The sequence below is a fragment of the Trachemys scripta genome, chromosome 13, assembly GCF_013100865.1.
Source record: "Trachemys scripta elegans isolate TJP31775 chromosome 13, CAS_Tse_1.0, whole genome shotgun sequence".
NCBI classification, from domain to species: Eukaryota; Metazoa; Chordata; order Testudines; family Emydidae; genus Trachemys; species Trachemys scripta.
In genome coordinates this window covers 6,558,855-6,577,988 of record NC_048310.1, presented here as the reverse complement: position 1 = coordinate 6,577,988, position 19,134 = coordinate 6,558,855, and the positions used below count along the sequence as shown (strand labels likewise).

Genomic DNA, 19,134 nt, shown 5'->3' with positions numbered 1-19,134 from the left:
AATGCTACCCACTTCTCATTTACAATGTCACCTGAAAGTGAGAACAGGTGTTCTTCTTCGAGAGATGTCCCTGTGGGTGCTCCACTTCAGGTCAAGGTGTGTCCCAGCGCCTTCAATTCGAGATTTCTACAGCAGTACCCCTACGGGCCGTGCACACGCTGTGCCTGCCTCACGAGCTGTCAGTGTTTGAATAGCGCGTGCATGGCCCGGGCTCCTCAGTTCCTTCTCTACTGTCCCCGGCTAGAGACGGAGTTCAGCAGTGCTCTCAGAGGTGGTTCCGTATCTCAGTTTAATTTAGATAGTTTAGTCAGAGAGTTACTATTTAAGAAAAATAGTTTAGTTTTTAGAGTTATTTAAAAAAAAAAAAAAAAAAAACCTCAGCTACGGACATGCCCGGCTCCCCCGGCTTCAAGAGAGGCCATCCCTATCTCGGATCGTCATTCATAGTGTGTATGCTGTTTGGGGGAGTCTCATGTACCTCAAAATGCATCCACTGTAATAAGCTTCAAACGCGAACCCGGAAGGACAGGGAGCTCAAACTGAAACTCCCTCAGACCTTTGTCTGACCCCGGCCAGCAAAGCTCTTTAAAACCCTCAAGGGAGAAAGGTAAAACAAAGAAATGGCCAGCTTCCTCCCCCTCAGGGGCCGCTCCTCAGCAAACAAGTCTCAAGTGTCTTCCACCTCACAAGTGCCCACTGCTCCTTGGCTCAGCACTTTTAACTCTGCAAGCACCTCAGGCACAGCGGCTCGGCTTCCTGGTGCCGAGGCTCAGGGCTTTCAGCTGCCCACCTCCTACAGCACGGTGCCGAGAGCACAAACAGAGATCATGGCACCGCCGTTTGATCGCTCCCGGCACCAAGCTGCCTCATGTCACCTGCCTGCCCGACAGTGCCCATGTCTGGGGCACCTACTCCTGTGGCACAGTATGCACCCCCAGTGCAACCTTCGGTACAGCGGCTGCCTCCGCAGACTCTGCCTGCACCAACAGCAGTGGTACCGTAGAAAAGCTGTCAGGCGCTCCACGATGCTTTCTTACCTGGATAGGCAGATAAGACCTGAAATAGCCGCTCCACCTGCACAGGACATCACTCCCCATCCTACAGCGATAGCACCACAGGAGGCCACGGTGCCCCCACCACCTCCCACTACTGATGAGCTCAAGATTATCCTGGAGGAGGTACCAGAAACCCACCATGAACTCACTGACATATTATAAGCTACCACCTCATCCAAAATAGCCCTACCAATTAATGGGGCCGTCATGGAACCAGCTAAAATTATCTGGCAGATCCCAGCCACTACAACCCCCTCTAGCAAGAGACTGGACCACAAATATTTTGTCCCGTCGAAGGGTTGGAAGTTTCTATTTACTCACCCATCAACCAATTCGCTAGTGGTCGAGGTGGCCAACCAGAAAAATAAGTACCAGCCTTTCCAATTTACCCCGTCTGACAAGGAGAACAAGAGACTGGACTCCTTTGGGCGCACAGTGTATTCATCTTCCACTTTTCAATTTCGAGTAGCGAATTATGCGGCGCTCTTAGCAAAATATCACCACAAAAATTATGCTAAAGTAATGCAATGTATTGATAATGTGTCAGAAGAGAAATGACAACAATTCAAAGCAGTGGTGTCCGAGGGCCAATTGATCTCCTGCACAACTCTTCAGGTTGCTCTCGATGCTGCAGATGCAGCTGCCAGATTCACGGCCATTGTCATGAGGCGTGCCTCATGGTTTGCTACTTCCTCCTTTCCCGAGGAGATACAGAGCACTGTCCAGCATTTTCCCTTCGATGGGGACAAGCCTCTACAACCAATGAGGTCCTCCATTCCGTGAAAGAATCACGTGCCACACTCAGATCTTTAGGCCTCCAGCCACCTGCCACAAAAAAGAGGCAGGACAGATATCAGCCATACCAATGGCCACGCTACCATGCTTTTGCACAAAATCAACACTTCAGACAATACAGTTCGCAGCAACAACAATGCCATAGACCCAGAACCCAACGACATCACCCTCCACAAACGACAGCGACCCACCCTCCTGCCTCAAACAAACAAATTTGAAGCCTTGGTTGAGGGTATAGAAAACCTCCCACCCTCTTCAGCATCAATTTCAACCATCCATTTCTTTGGACACTGTCTGTGCCTGTTCCTTACCAATTGGAAAGCTATCACTATGAACAGATGCATCCTGGAAATTATCAGATCGGGTTATGCCATCCCCTTCCTCTCTGGACCCCCTACCCATCCTCCCACCCCGTCCCTTTTCAGGGACTCCCTCACAAACAGTTGCTCCATCAAGATGTACAACACCTCATACAGCTAGGAGTGATAGAGCGGGTACCAGCTCAATACAGAGGGAAAGGGTTTTATTCCAACTACTTCTTGACAGAAAAGAAAAATGGCGGATGGTGCCCTATCCTCGACCTTCGACACCTAAGCAGGTTTGTCAAGAAACAGAAATTCCTGATGGTTACTTTACCAATGATAATTCCGATGCTGGAGCAGGGAGATTGGTTTTCAACCCTTGATCTCCAAGACACATATTTCCATTTCACTATACACCCTGCTCATCAACATTTTCTCAGATTTGCCGTGGGAATGGAACACTACCAATACAGGGTCCTGCCATTTGGCCTTTCCACTGCCTTGCATGTCTTCTCCAAAGTGCTAGCAATCGTAATAGCACATCTCAGAAAGAAAGGGGTCCTCATTTTTCCTTACCTGGACAATTGTCTCCTCAAGTCCCCCACTCACTTGGAGGCGATCCGAGTGACTTCTATGCACAGCTTCCACACCCTTGGTCTGCAAATAAACAGAAACAAATCTACCTTATGACCTACCCAACAAATCGATTTCATCGGGGCACACCTCGACTCCACCATGGGTCTTGCCTCTCTTCCCCAGGACAGATTCCACACAGTGGGTACCCTAATTACCCAGATACGTGCCAGCCCATGGGTTACAGTCTGAGATTCCCTGCAGCTGTTAGGGCACATGGCCACTTCGACTTTCGTGGTCCCAAATGCCTGCCTGTACATGCGATGCCTTCAGGGGGGCTAGCCATGGTATACAAACCAAATATCCACAGATTAAACAAATTGCTAACTATGCCTCCGAAAGTCAAGGACTCGCTCCTCTGGTGGACCTCTCCTATCAACATCTGTGCCGGGATTCCCTTCCGACAAGAACCCCCTTCACTGACCATCACTACAGATGCATCCCTCATAGGATGGGGAGTGCACATGGGTCACCTCACCACTCAGGGCCTCTGGTCCTCTACGGAAACCAAGTTTCATAGAAATCTACTTGAGCTCCAGCCGTACACAATGCCTGCCTCCTTTTCCTTCCCATTATCCAAAACTGCAGAATTCGGATCATGACAGACAACATTGCATGCATGTTCTATGTGAACAGACGGGGGGAGCCCGGTCCTACTTCCTCTGCACAGAGGCGGTAAAACGATGGAATTGGTGCCTTCAACACAATATCCATATCTCCACCTCATATCTGCCCGGTTCTCAGAACACCACCGCAGACGAGTTCAGTCGATCCTTCCCCAAACAGCATGAGTGGGAACTTGACGACACCATCCTGTCCACCATTTTCCAGACCTGGGGTTATTCCGAACTAGATCTATTTGCCACGGCAATAAACAAAAAATGCCCGACATTCTGTTCCAGAGCCAGCCTGGGGAAACACTCTCGAGGAGACGCCTTCATGCTCCCATGGACCGACACACTCATATATGCATTTCCACCAATACCTCTGTTGAACAGAATAATACAGAAGATAAGAACAGACAGATCCAATATCATTCTAATAATCCCATCGTGGCCCTGACAACCATGGTATCCCTTCCTCATGCGGATGTTGGTCAAGCCGTCGATTCCTCTCACCCCCCCCCCCCAGCAACCTCGTATCACAATGCAGGGGCCAGCTATTTCACCCCGACATATAGCGACTCCACCTGAGGGCCCGGCTAATCAATGGTTTTCTAATGAGGAGTTAGCATGTTCTGAACAAGTGCGGACAGTCCTACTACACAGCTGGACACACACCACATGCACTACTTACCTACATAAATGGAAGAGGTTCACATCTTGGTGAATGGCCAAACAGACCTCCCCAGTTTCCGCCCCACTCCCACTGATACTGGATTACCTGCTAGACCTTAAAACATTAGGTCTCTCTGCGAGTTCCCTCAAGGTCCACCTCACGGCAATCACCACATTTCACCATAAGATCGACAACACTACGGTCTTTACCCATCCAGTAACCAAAAGGTTCCTGAAGGGCATCCAAACATTCTATCCAGACGTAAAACTGCCTGCTGCTCCCTGGGACCTCCACCTAGTCCTCAAAGCCCTGATGGATAAACCCTTTGAGCCAATGGCTACCTGCTCCCTTCTCCACCTATCCGTGAAGACCACCTTCCTGATAGCAATCACGTCTGCCAGACAAGAAGGAGAAATGGGAGCACTCATGGCAGAACCTCCGTATACCACATTCTTCCGTGATAAGGTCATTGGTAGAGCTCTCTTGTCAACAGCCTTCTTACCTGATCCAAAGTCCCGACCATCCTAAAGGATACTGCTTTTCAGTCACCTGAAGTGGAGCACCCACAGGGACATCTCTCTCGAAGAAGAGGAGGTTACTCACCCTGTGCAGTAACTGACGTTCTTCGAGATGAGTGTCCCTGTGGGTGCTCCACTACCCCCCCTCCTCCCCTCTACTTTGGAATCTGGAACGGACTCCGTTGTAGAGAAGGAACTGAGGAGCCCGGGCCGTACACGCGCTATTCAAACACTGACAGCTCGTGAGGCAGGCACAGTGCGTGCATGGCCCGTAGGGGTACTGCTGTAGAAATCTCCGATCAAAGGCGCTGGGACGCACCTTGACCTGACGTGGAGCACTCACAGGGACACTCATCTCGAAGAACGTCCGTTACTGCACAGGGTGAGTAACCTCCTCTTCACATGGCACTGTTGTAATTGGTGTCGCAAGATATTTACGTGCCAGATGCGTTAAAGATTCATATGTTCCTTCATGTTTCCACCACCCTCCCAAAAGACATCCGTCTATGCTAATGAGAGGTTGTGCTCGATAATGATCCAAAGTAGTGCAGACTGATGCATGTTCACTTTCATCATCTAGTCAGATGCCACCAGCAGAAGGTTGAGTTTCTTTTTTGGTGGTTCGAGTTCTGGAGTTTTCACATTGGAGTGTTGCTCTTTAAAGACTTCTGAAAGCATGTTCCACACCTCATCCCTCTCAGATTTTGGAAGGCACTTCACATTCTTAAAACTTGGGTCAAGTGTGGTAGCTATCTTTAGAAATCTCACATTGGTATCTTTTTTGCCATTTGTCAAATCTGCAGTGAAAGTGTTTTTAAAACGAACAACGTGTGCTGGGTCATCTTCCGAGATTACAATAACATGAAATATATGGCAGAATGTGGGTAAAACAGAGCAGGAGACTGTAGCGGGGTGAACACCCGCTCCAGCCCGGAAGGGGTTGGAAAAGCCCCGCAGAGGGCTGGGGCTGGGGCAAGGAGCAAAACCCCGGCTGATTGGCGGAAGTGGCTGCAGCTGGGGCCATGCCCCAAACAGAGCAACTCGGCCTTATAAGAAGACCAGGGCCGACAGAAGCTCAGGAGTCTCACTCTGACTGGAGAGAGAGACAGGCCTGGCTGCTGGGGAACTCATCCAGGGACCTAGAGTGAGGCAGGGCTGGGGAAAGGCCTTGGGGGCAGGGAAGCCCTAGGCCAGCAACTCCCCAGGCTGCAGGGCCTGATCCTAGGCCCACATAGGTATTGGGGTTGCAGAGGGGCAGCCTGAGGGTGGGCAAAGGCAGCCAGTTCAAACCCCTTGTTGCCTGTGATGATTGGCTGATAGACTGCAGTCCGCCCCAGGGGGCGGGGGCTAGATGGTGACTGGCAATAGCCACGACTGAGGCGACGTGGGGATAGGGGGTGGTGGTTCCCCTGGATGGGGAGACCCAGAGAGAGAGTGGGGTACGGCCAGGGGGGCAGCACCCAAGCCAAGGGCACCGGGGTCCGGGAGGGACACGTGGGCCAACGACAGGTGGGACACCTGGCCTGCAGAGGGTGCTCCGACGAATGGTGAGCTAATTCCCAAGACGACCAGCAGGAGGCGCCGCAGGGGTGAGTCTGCGCCTGATCACAGAGACATACTATTCTTCCCCAAGTAGTTCAGTCACAAATTTAATTAACGCATTATTTTTTTAACGAGCAGAAGTATGTCCTCTGGAATGGTGGCCAAAGTATGAAGGGCATACAAATGTTTAACATATCTGGCGTGTAAATACCTTACAATACCGGCTACAGAAGTGCCATGCGAACGCCTGTTCTCACTTTCAGGAGACATTGTAAATAAGAAGCAGGCAGCATTATCTCCTATAAATGTAAACAATTGTATTTGTCTTAATGATTGGCTGAACAAGAAGTAGGATGCGTGGACTTGTAGGCACTGAAGTATTACATTGTTTTGTTTTTGAGTGATGTTACGTAACAAAGCCCCCAAAATTTGTAAGTTGTGCTTTCATGATAAAGAGATTGCATTACGGTATTGTAGGAGGTGAATTGAATAACACTGTTTCTTTTGTTTATCATTTTTATAGTACAAATATTTGTAATAAAATAATACTATAAAGTGAGCACTGTACACTTTGTATTATATGTTGTAATTGAAATCAATATATTTGAAAATGTACAAAAACATCAAAAAATATTTAATAAATTTCAATTGGTATTCTATTGTTTAACAGTGCAATTAAAACTGCGATTAATCACAATTAATATTTTTGTGTTAATCGCTTGAGTTAACTGCAATTAATAAACTACTAATTACCTTTTCCAAAGTGATTTTAAGAATGTGAAAAATTGCAAATTTTGTGAAAATATGGCCTATGGCATTAACAGTACTGTATATCCTTGTAAGCTAGGGGCATCAGACACCTGGTCCAGTAACGAGAGCCAATCATCCCGGCAAAGCCCTTCTCCTACCCCATATCATGGGCTTTAGGATACATCTGTAATAACAAATGAAGCCAAAGGTTTTTATGCAAACATAAAATCTAGCAGAAAAAGCCCCAGCTCTGGTTAATTACAACACAGCACTCTGGTCACTGACTGCAGGGCTCTAGCTCCTCCTCTCCTCTCACTGAGCATCTGGGTTTCTTCTGGAGGTGTCATTGGGCCATTAGTCCCCAGGTCTGCTTTATTACCCTCTCCCCGTACAGTTACAGGAGACATGGGCAGAGATCTTCCTCTGACTATTGGGATTCAGGCAGGGCCTCTGATTCTACACCCTGATTCAAAGGCCACTGGAATAATGGACATGCTCCCATGGACTTGACTGGGCTTTGGATTAGGGCCACAGAACAGCATGATGTAAACACCAGTGTTCCATTTTGGTTCTCTCCTCAGAATGTTGGTGTAACCCCCAACTAGGCTAATGGGAATTGGGTGCACTCATTACAAGAAAAATAGGTTCAGCAGTTAGTTATAGGAAGCAGTGTGTAAGTGCCGCATAACAGCCTCATTCTGTTTGTGTTAATCAAAGGTGGTTTTATTTTAATTAAAGAAATGAAACCGGGAGTATTTAGCATAATCCCTCAGGATGGTTTTGTGCCGTCACTAGTGCTGATACATTTTGAATACAGAACTGTTTTGTATTACAGAATCATAAGAGAGGTAAACGTTTCCAGGTATGTTGCCTGTTAACCGTTTCACTAAAAAATTGAAGGAATCCAGATTTTATAAAGCACAACAAAGTGCTTCTGGTCTAACTGTCCTTCAGTCTGAATACCTATTCTCTTGGAAACCCTTGCAATTTAACTTAACCATTATTGATGGATAGTTTTTTGGTGGGGTTCCTGTTTTTTTGGTTTCACATCTGTTTTGTAGTTACAGATGTTTCACAATGTTCACAATGCCTTTGTAATTATGGTTGTTTACAGGATATTTTCTCTGTTGGTTTGTCTGCAGGTGTTACAGGGTGCTCAGTTGATAGCTGTTGCCTCTGCAGATCCTGCATCTGGGGGCGTAGACGGATCCCCACTCCAAGGGAGTGATATCCAGGTCCAATATGTCCAGCTGGCACCAGTGACAGACCACGCTGCTACTAATCAAGTATGTATTTTTTCCCATTTGAAAGTACTTAAAAAGATGCTAATGCCTGTCAGAATAACTATGTTTCTGTCCACAAATATTCCATTCCCTTAGGGTTTATAATACGCAATTTCTCAACTCTAAAAATGTCTCCTATAATGAATGCCTCCATTTATAAACAGCCTTTGACTATTCCTGGCCTTGTTCCTACCTCTGAGTCCTTGCTCGATTGCCCCTAGAGTATAGTCATTTTAGTCATCATCATTTTCCTGAATCAGTAAAAGAGGAACACCAAGCTGATAGGACAGGAGGAAGATGTTTGCCTAGAGTCATATTAGGAAAGCTTCTTTCAGCCTGAGGTTCTCAAGTCCAATCTTCTTGAAGGGTGCCTGCCCTTCCTGCCTGCAGTTCAATCATTTTGATCCACTGTTTGGATTTCCCACATCAGCTGCAGTGTTAGCAATTGTAAGCAAACACTTGAGGCTCTCTTTTAAAATGAATGTTCATGTAGCTGGCTATAGAAAACTCTTGTTTTTCTCAGGAAATATAAAGGTACTTGAACTCGGCAGTGATCTCAGGCCGTCTGACTGCAACCTGACAGTCACTCATCAAGAGTACATGCCTAATTTCTCATCCGCTCAAAGCAGTGACAGATGATGATGGCAACAAAACGAGGCTGGTCTCAAACAGTGTCAAATTTTCGAAGGTAGTTGCTTTACTCCCAAAACTGCTCAAAGGAGCCCAGAAGGAATGCAAACTGAACTGCCAGCCATATCATGAACGGTATTATGCAGTGCCACTAGCAGTGCCACTAGCTGGCTCCAGAGTTGGATTTTGTCACCATTCCTATTGTAAACCCCTATTTTGTGGGGATGTCTAACCTGGCTGCAAATATTAGCTATGGGCAAAAAATTGCTTGATCAGCTCTCTGGGAAAAAAAAATGTTGCATTTTGTAAGTTATGATGTTCTCCAGTATTGTGGTACGTGTATTGGAGATTACCAGTTTGACCGGCTTGTTTTAGACTGTTAAGATTAAAAAATAGTTACAAACCAAAGTCCTGCTTTTTTGAGGGCCTCCTGAGTGGTGCAGAGCATGCTGGACTCAAATTGGAGTGAATGCAAGTTGAGGTTGCTCAGCAACTTAAAGTTTTGGGAACAAAAGAATTTTAAATGGCCTGATAGTTACATGAATTTTGAATACAGAGGTGTAATAAGCAAGGCCTGCTGCTGACCGTGTATTCTGTCATGAGTGGAAAGAAACCCTTCCCAAGTGTGCATATCCAGAATGACATGCAAGAGCGATAAGCCTTGACATGTAACCTGAAGCTGGTCTATTGTGTCCAGGAGCCTTCTGGTGTTTTAAGGCCACCGTAAAAAATAATAATAATAGTGATTATGCATTTTTATTTATAGATCCCCTATGCCTGAAGGCCTCTGTATGCCTAAAATAATATATCCAGAACTATGCCTTAACAGAGTGGGAATATATAGCCCAATAAATTATCAAACCAGTATTGGAACAAAATATTCCTGTACATTGTCTACCCATAACGTACAATAAATAAGGACAAAAATTGTGTTTTTACTAATGACCACGTGGCTCTTCCAAAGCAAAGTACACTTAATCTTAAGGCAAAAGAAAATATATGAAAACAAAGAAAGGTCCCACATGCGTACTAAACATACTAGAAATTGCCCATTTTCCACACGAGGAAGCTAGTAGTACAATATCCTTTCCAACCCTTCAGCAAGGGTTGAGGTCTCCCCTTGTACAGAAGATCACATCTGTTTGCTCACTCAAAATGAAGGCCCGGAGTCTGTTTAAATTCAGCCAAACAGCTTTCTTTGTCTCTTGGTCTCTGGAAAACCAGGTTTGAACTGGTATATGCAAACCACCTCAGGGCATGGTACCTCTCTGGAGTTGTTTACAGTCGTTGGTCTTGTCTACACTACAGACCTATATCAGCATAGCTACGTCGCTCAGGGATGTGAAAAATCCATCCCCCCCGAGCAACATAATTATACCGAGCTAGCCCTCCATGTGGACAGCGCTACTTCAGTGGGAGAGCTTCTCCTGCCAACAAAGCTACTGCCTCTCAGAGAGGTGAATTAACTAGCATCTTCATTAAAGCACTACAGCAGCACAGGTGCACCGATGCAGCATTTTAACTGTATAAGTGCCCTTACCAGCTCATCTTAGTCTGTTTTGAGTTCCTGAAGGAGCTGTAGTAACCTTCCCCCGGCGCAGAACCCAATCATACATAAATCATTCATAAATTTAAAACAACGGTCCCCAAAGATACTGCATGGGATTGCAGCGTCTATCACAAATGTCACAGACAATCAGCTTCTCAGTACGGGGCTCTTGCCATATTTATTTATTTTAAACCTTTAAAGTGCCATGCACACTTCTGACTCGATCCAAGTAATAAAATACTGCTGCATCACACATTCAGAGGTGCTCGTTCATAGTAAATTGCCATTGCAGATCTGGGCCCCAGAGTGTTCCCATAAATCACTTCCCACTGAATTTGTTAGGGAGCCGGATTTTTTGTGACATTATCATCCCTCTCAGCTATTAGATCTGACAGGCAGTTGGTTGTCGAGTCCAGCCGTTAACATAGGCATCTGTCTCCCACACGATTGGCAACCACAAAAGGAGTCACTTTCTTTCAGAGACACTTTGCACTGTGTTAGGTTATAACATTGTGGCTAACCACAGAGATTTATACCAAGTTGTAGATAAACTGAAAGGAATGTAAAACAAGAGGGGTATGGAAAGAAATGCAAAAAAGGCTAAAAATAAGTTCACGGTAAATAGTTCCTAGTTTGCACAGACTAAAAACTAAGGAACCATAAATGTTAATTAGTAAAACGAACCTAATATTTGCATCACCTTAAAATGTATGGATTACTTAGGAACTCATAAACAAATAACCAGGTTGGCTGAAATGATGGAGTGGTCCTGCATAACTGGAAATGAACTGATTGGATAAAGGGAAAAATATTAAATGCACATCTTAGCTCAGTAATGCAGCAGCAACCTGTATTATTTCTTTTTCCAGAAAGTTCTATGCAGAGATATTTTCGTGGTCTCAAACATTTTGAATCTGTTTCTGTATCCAAGCTTGTCAAAAGTGGGGCTCATTGTTGACCTCCAGGGCCAAAATCCAGTACCCTACACAAATTCCAAGTTGAAAACATCACATGTGAACACCTCAGGTCTGAAAATCAGCCTCTAATTTCTCACTTTTCTGCCCTCCAAACAGTGCCTTATTGTTTATGGATGCCAGGTTGCACATGTAAAATTAGAGGCAGAAATGAAGCTCCTTTGAAATTAATCACTCCTTTGAGTTGAACTGAAGCAGATACGAATGCCCTGATGTTCAATACTAATTTCAGTTTATTCAAGCACAGTTTTGTACTTGCAAGTTAATTTAAGGCACAAGTGTTAATAACTAGAAGTCTGACTGGTAACACTGCTCTACAGCCAAAATGCTTCTGAAATAAATGTAGTCAAACTTTACTAATTCTGGGTCACTGAGAACGAAAATGATTAAAATTGTTGATTGGCTCTAGTTTTCAAGATATGCTATTGGGTCAGTATATACGACCCTTGACTTGGGAATGGCGGAGGATAAGTGAGTTATAAAGGGAAGGGATCTCAATTTAAACCAGAAATGAATAAAATACATCTTTGACTGGATCTATGAATAAATCTATGACTGGGTTTGGACAGTACTTGCTTTTTAGGCAAAACAATGAATGATGCAATCTGAAGCTGGTATTGCATCATACATGATATGAATTGCATCATGTTATTCCTAGAAGTCATGGATGATGCAATCATAATGAAGCTTATGTCACTCTGCTGAACAAATTGCCCTATATCAGCTCTAGAAATCGTACAGTGTCGTGCTCTCTTATTTGTCAGCGTTTGATTTTGCAAAGGGACACATTTCTGTTTAGCCAATGTGAGCAGAGATGCCTCGTACTTGTGTGAACAGTGCAGATAACTTCTGCTATGTTTGTGGTGAAGTGACTTTTGCATCACAAAAGCGCAGTATAACCACTATGGTTAAGAAAGCCTATCACCTTTATTTTGGCTGCAAAATTGGAGATCAGGACAAGAGGTGGGCCCCACACATATGCTGCAACACTTGTGCAACAAATCTTTGCCAGTGGTTGAACAGGAAAAGGAAATCTATGCCTTTTGCAGTGCCAATGATTTGGAGAGAGCCAACAGATCATAGCAGCAATTGTTACTTCTGCATGGTGCCTCCAGTTGGGAAAGGTGTGTCAAAGAAGAAAAAGTGGACTGTGCATTATCCAAACATTCCATCAGCTATATGCCCAGTACCCCACGGAGAAGGACTGCCGGTTCCTGATGCACCAGAATCATTCTCACTTGAGTCAGATGAGGAAGAGGATCAAACTTCTGGTCCTGAGCCATCAATGTCACAGGACCCACATTTTCTCCCATCCTCCTCCTCTGAACCACACCTCATAACACAAGGTGAACTGAATGACCTTGTCAGGGATTTGGAACTACCCAAGAGTAAGGCAGAGCTGTTGGGCTCCAGACTACAGCAGTGGAATCTCCTGGCAGGTGATGTTAGGGTTGCCATGTTCCGTGACCGTCAAAAGGATCGTGTCCCATTCTTCTTCATGGAAGGTAATCTTGTAGCCTGCAACAACATCGACAGTGTGATGGCAGCCCTCAACATCGTTCATGATCCAGATGAGTGGAGACTGTTCATTGATTCATCGAAGACGAGTCTTAAAACTGTTTTACTGCATAATGGCAATGTTTTGCCATCAATTCCAGTTGGTCATGTAGTCCATATGAAGGAAACCTATGACAACATGAAACAACTTTTGAGGTGCATAAACTATGACCAACATCAGTGGCAGCTTTGTGGCGATTTGAAGGTTGTTGCTCTCTTGCTTGGTCTGCAGACTGGATACACAAAGTACTGCTGTTTTCTCTGCGAATGGGATAGTCGTGCAAGAGATTCCCACTACATCAAGGAAGATTGGCCACTCCGACAGTCATTGGAGCCTGGGAGGAAAAGTGTTCAGCATCCACCACTTGTTGAATCAAGGAAGATTTTGTTACCATCCTTACACATCAAGCTGGGTCTGATGAAGAACTTTGTCAAGGCCATTGACAAAACACAAGCAGCTTTCAAGTACCTTCATGGAAAATTTCCAAGGTTAGTGAAGCTAAGATAAAGGAAGGTGTCTTTGTTGGTCCTCAGATTTGTGAACTTCTTTGAGATGATGCTTTTGACCATGCACTGCGTGGCAAGGAAAAGACGGCATGGAAAGCCTTCCAGTTAGTGGCAATAAATTTTCTCGGAAACAACAAGGCAGACAACTATAGGTTGTTGGTGGAAAACCTCCTCAAGGCATACAAAAGCCTTGGTTGCAACATGTCACTAAAGATACATTTTTTGCACTCTCATCTAGATTTTTTTCCACCGAACTGCGGAGCAGTGAGCGACGAGCACGGCGAGCAATTTCACCAGGACATTGCAACAATGGAGAAACGCTATAAGGGCAAATGGAGCCCATCAATGCTTGCAGACTATTGCTGGACAGTGACAAGAGATGCTCCATTTAATGAATACAAGAGACAAGCCAAGAAGCGCCGAGTAGACACTGAATAGGACTAAACTATGTACAGAATAGTTTTTTGCCTTTTGTTTCATAATAAATTTTATTTATATAACCCTTTTGCTGATTTTTCAAGTGTTACATAAACAGGACAGGTGAAATATTATCATGTAAAGCAACCATAAACACATGAAAAGACCTAGGTTTACAATTTATGATTAAAACTCTACTATCTACACAATATACATAGACATAAAATGTAAAAACTTAAATATCTTAGAAACAGTAGCCAGTCAGTTGTTTTAATTGTCATATTTGAATTCAGCACACAAAAAATACATAATAAATAGCACATTTTATCTCTGAAGCAGACGACTTCTCAAAAATTGTAGACCAGTGTAATTTGTGCTCACAAATCAGGTACTTAGACATCTAACTAATAGTATGTCAGCGGTGCATCGCAGGCACAAAATTGCAACTGCATGTCCAGAGGTCGGGTTGAGATCTGGCTGATATTCAGGGCCTAGAAGTAGTTTGCATACTTTCATGTCCTGATTTCATTCTCTACTTATAGAAACTCTAATGATTCTTGACATATTAATTTGCAAGAACAAAATGTGGTAATATCACATATTATTTTTTTCACTGAAATCTCCCGATTGGGGGTCAAATTTTGGTTAACATGGGGGGAAAACCACACAATGCAAGCTCACTTGCAAGCTCTTCAAACAGTCTCGAACTTCTGGCCTGATAGCCTGAATCCTGGATATATAGTCGGTGCTTGTGTTATAGATTTTTTTTCCCCCAGGTGTTTAGGTAGTTGCTTTAAAGCTTAGCTGTTGACAAGCTGTTAGCATTATTCTTCTGATTGGCACTGTTATATAGGACAAGTAAATAAGCAATCAAATGACTCAAAGAATTCCACAGGAAAAAAAATTGAAGCTACATGTAAGTACTGGCAACAGAACACAAAAAAGCAGGCAAGAATTAATTTCACAGTGAAACCTTAATTTAAGAAGAAAGCTTTGACAAGTTGAACCTCACAGTATTTTTATTTGAATAAGCCACTACAGTCCAGCAGTGTTTGGGTAGGAAAACCATTAGCTGTGTTTCACTCCTGGTTTCTCTGAAGCCCCATCCCAAGTGTTGATGCTAGTTTTTCTTTATTGGGAGAGAGAGGGCAGTAAATAGGGTGCCAAAAAGTACCTTTTTCCTGTAATGGCAGTGTTGCTACTCTATTGCTCTTGCACCCTGTCCTGTTCCCAGAGCATCAGTTGTCTCAAAGTACAACTTATATGACAATCTAGGTTCACTTTGCTTCATGCAGAATCTCTGTCACAAACCCCTGAGGCTTTCCACATTAGCTACTCACTTGGAGGCCTCACTTGACTGGACCAATATGTGAATAACTCACATTCTTAATGCAAACATCTTTTTTTCTTTTTAAGAGTAAATCAGTTGTATGGGGTTTTGATTTGTTTTTCTTTTAATCCTGTTCATACAGGTCTATTTCCTCTCTGTAGGAATCGAGAATTCTTTGCCTCCTTTTAGAGGGAGAAAGTTAATTTCCCAGAAAACACCAGGATTATTTACAGTACTTTTATTCTTATTTGACCTTGTTTATTAGGTGTGAATTGCACTTAAATGCGCCTGTCTTGTTTGTCTGAGAACCCCAGGAGGAGTATACAAAAAGGCCCATTGTACACGGTAAAGGTGGAATGCTACTGTTCTAAAACTTATATAAACTCCCATTTCAATTCCAGTGTGTGCCTGATCCACACACAAGTTTTGGGTTGCTGTAACTATTTTGGTTAGGGTTTTGATTTTTTTTATTGAAATGGTTGTACTGATACAACCTTTAGTGTGGATGGAGTTATACCAATGTAAAGGTGCCTTTTAACAGTATAGTGTATTCCCCTTCCCGTATGAACATTAAGCACCTTTATGTCAGTGTAACTGCAGCCATACTGGAGGGAGAGCTGGGAGTGGTGTACTGCTTAAACTTTGTGTGTGCGTGTGTCTTCTTTTTACTTTGCTCTGGTTTAAGTCCTCTTGATCGTCATCCTTTCCGGCTTTTTTAAAAAATTGGGATTTACAATTTATTTTCTGAGCAGCTTCCTAAGTATTTTATTTATTTTAGATGGCATTTTACCAAAACTCAAAAGTTGGGTTGGCACTAATGGTTCTCCTACATTCTCTGCCCATCTTTGGAAAAAAAACCACTCCTTTAATTTTGGACACATTAGGAAGATCTGGTAATTAATTGAGATTTCTATGTGGCCAAAAGGAAGATAATAAAATTTTTAGCATCAAAAAAGATATAGTGTTTTAATAACACTTTGCATTTTTATTAGCTTTATGTTTTTCAAAATGCTATACAAACATGTACTCAGCAGTTTTCCCTATGCTCCTGTGAGCCAGGTAAGTGACATTATCCCTTTCTCCCAGGTGGGGAGGATGAGACAGTGAAGCAACTGGCATAGAAGGCCACATAGCAAGTCAGTGGTGGAGCGGGGATTAAAGATCTTGAGTAACTTGCTTTTAGCATCTTCTTTAATGCACTTGCGTTGAGAAGATAATTTGAAGTAAAATATGAATTCATTTTTTTTGTTTCTTTCCATAGAGCACAGATTCCCTTCAATCAACTATCCAGCCAGAAATGCAGATAGAACACGGAGCAATCCAGATCGAGTAAGGCAAGAATTGTGGAAGCTTCATAGATCCAGATGCCAGTGACCACAGTCAGAAGCTAAGGGTTGCTGCCCACGTACAACAACAGGAGAAAGGATGTGACCATCAGACTAACAGACATTTTCATTTACGTCTCCTGTAAATATCACTGTTCTGTTGGTCTGTTTGTTTTTACACACATGGCTAGATCCTCACCTGGTGTAAATCAGTGTAGCTCTGACTTCAGTGGAACTACATCACTTTACACCAGCTGAGGAGTTGGCCCTCTAAATATACAGGTTCATCCCTTAGGTATTTAAGGAAAAATATTCCCTCCATGAGAAAAAAAACAAAACACCTAATCAGTCAAAACATTAAAACCAAGTTAATGTTTTATCCCATCATTTCTTCTGTGACTCGTACCACTGAATGTCCATAGCTCTCTTATCGAACACATTGCTGCTTTGCAGTACATGCTTTATCACATATAGAAATCAAGAGCTCAAATATTTTTCATTGTTTAAACGGCTTTTTTATTTGCTAAGGTGTTTATAACAAAAAAAGAAAATGTTTAAAAAAAGAAAAAAACCATACTGCAAGTATTACCCTTTGGCTGGTGATTTCTGTTCAGTGTAATGAAAAATTGTATTTGCAAAAGACTAACAATTTTGTTTGTATTGTTGCTTAACTACTTTTCTAAGGAAAAAATGCTATCAAATGCTGTAATTATGCATTTCTAAAGAAACAAATAAATGTGTATTTATGAACAGTGTAATTTCCCTCTCCCCTCCACCACCCCATTGTATATCCTTAGGTGAGAACACATTTTACGCTGGTTATTTTTATAACACTATAGCTATGAAATATTTATAGATATCTGCTGTCTGTAGAGGCATAGGACCAATTCAGAGGTGAGACTAAGTAAAGTCTACAGGGAAGACAAGGTCTAGTCTTACTTTGGTCCCACCAAATAGGCATGATGCTGTTATTAGCCAAACCTCGGTCTATGAATTTGCAGTGGCATTCCATCATGGGAAACATTTGGTTTGTTCCAATGTGAACCTTTCTGAGCTTCAGAGTCTGCAAATTGCATCTTACACAGTAAATTTATAAAGCCATTTCAAACCAAATTTATACGGGCACCTCAGAATTCTTCTCCCTGGAGCCACTCCTGCCTCCAGCCCTGTGGGGAACGTTGCACTTTGAGTGACAACATTGCATGTCAGCTGTACTTTCTGTAAGCAATAAGTGGGTGTGGGTTAGACCTGGTTAGATGATTTGTTGTCAATAACTTAGGCTGGGATTAAGTAAATTGGAGTTGGTCACCTGACTCCTTTAGCCAGTCCTCTTTGAAACCCCAGCCTTATTCTGGTCATTTTTGCTCCTTTGATTGATTACAGAGTTCCTGGATATAGATGGTTTCTATTTAGGATACTGTTCTGCTGCTGCCACATATGGTATATGCGGTATGAGGGTTTCTTTCTCAGGAGGTGTTGATCTAGTTATTTATTCGTTATTTATCTCTGTTGAGCCAGCTGAGTAGTGCCCTTTAGATTAAATCATTTTTTGTAAGATTTGTGATTCAGTAGTTCAGTAATGATGTCTAATTTAGTAGGATTCATGATCTTGAAATCACTGATCTTTCTCTGCGAGACTTTCCTACATCACCCTGGGTTCCTTTACATTCACATGGGACTCTGGACTTACTCTGCTAAAAGCTTTCAAAAAATAGAGCAGGTCCATAGTTACCTCAAAGGCCACTTCTCTGCCTGCCTCACCCCTCCAGGAGTGAAATACTGGCCCCATTGAAGTCAAAGGGAGTTTTGCCACTGATTTCAACACACCCAGGATTTCACCCCAGATGTGTTTATTTAGTAAGCTAATTTGAGGGGAAGAGATATTGTTTGCAGGATATTATTGGCTTAGAGAACAGACCTGCTTGTGTGTTTCAGCCAATGAGAAAAGTATAGTTGTTTATTTTTTTTAACTGAATAAGCTAGGTTCTTATTGACAGATAATATATTGTATATCTATTCAAATGTTAGTGAATGAGAAATAGCCACAAATTCTATTTGGCTTAACTTAGGAAAACATCCCTCCTGAGCTGTAGGCCTCAACACCCAAGATTTCTTGCAAATATTGTCCCTGGTAAGTAATAAGTTTACTATAAGTTCATGCTTTTCATTAGGATATTTGCTGAGGCACAAGTACAATACAAATTACCAGCCAGAGTCTGTCAAAACTACATTTACAACAGGTTAAAGAATATGGCTACTTGCCAGTTTCATTTTTTAATAGTGCTTCCCAAACTGGATGATGATTAAATAACTTTGCATCCAAAGGGAAGCCTAAAAATACAGTAATTCCTGCATATTTCAGAGTGGCTGTTTAATAAGAAAACACTATTTGGAAGTGACAGTGCAGAAGCCTGGGAAGGTGAAGCTGCTGGTTATTGAGGATAAAGCTACATAATCCTCTCTTACGATATTCCTGTTGGAGGTAAAACCTTCATGCTCTCTATTAGAAAGTGCTGCCTTTTCCCCCTGCTCTGAGACCTGAGGAAAACAACAAGTGCACATGCTGCATTGTGTAAACACAGCACACATGCATTTAAACCACAGAGTTCTCTCTCTCTCTCTCTGAGTTGTGTTCTCTATGCATTTTGCAGCTAGAGTACCAGATGGAGCAGATGGCAAAGGCTTGTTG

At 43.2% G+C, this 19,134-nt stretch overlaps 1 protein-coding gene across 1 annotated transcript in view; it reads left to right on the top strand.

Annotated features, from left to right (window-relative positions):
* Positions 1-17,195, top strand: part of BANP (BTG3 associated nuclear protein) — a 229,220-nt gene extending 212,025 nt beyond the window's left edge. The window contains exons 11-12 of the mRNA XM_034788786.1: positions 8,016-8,159; positions 16,382-17,195. Of these exons, the coding sequence (XP_034644677.1) occupies positions 8,016-8,159; positions 16,382-16,453 (216 nt within the window). The 3' untranslated portion in view covers positions 16,454-17,195. The remainder of the gene's footprint in view (positions 1-8,015; positions 8,160-16,381) is intronic.
* The last annotated feature ends 1,939 nt before the right edge of the window (positions 17,196-19,134 follow it).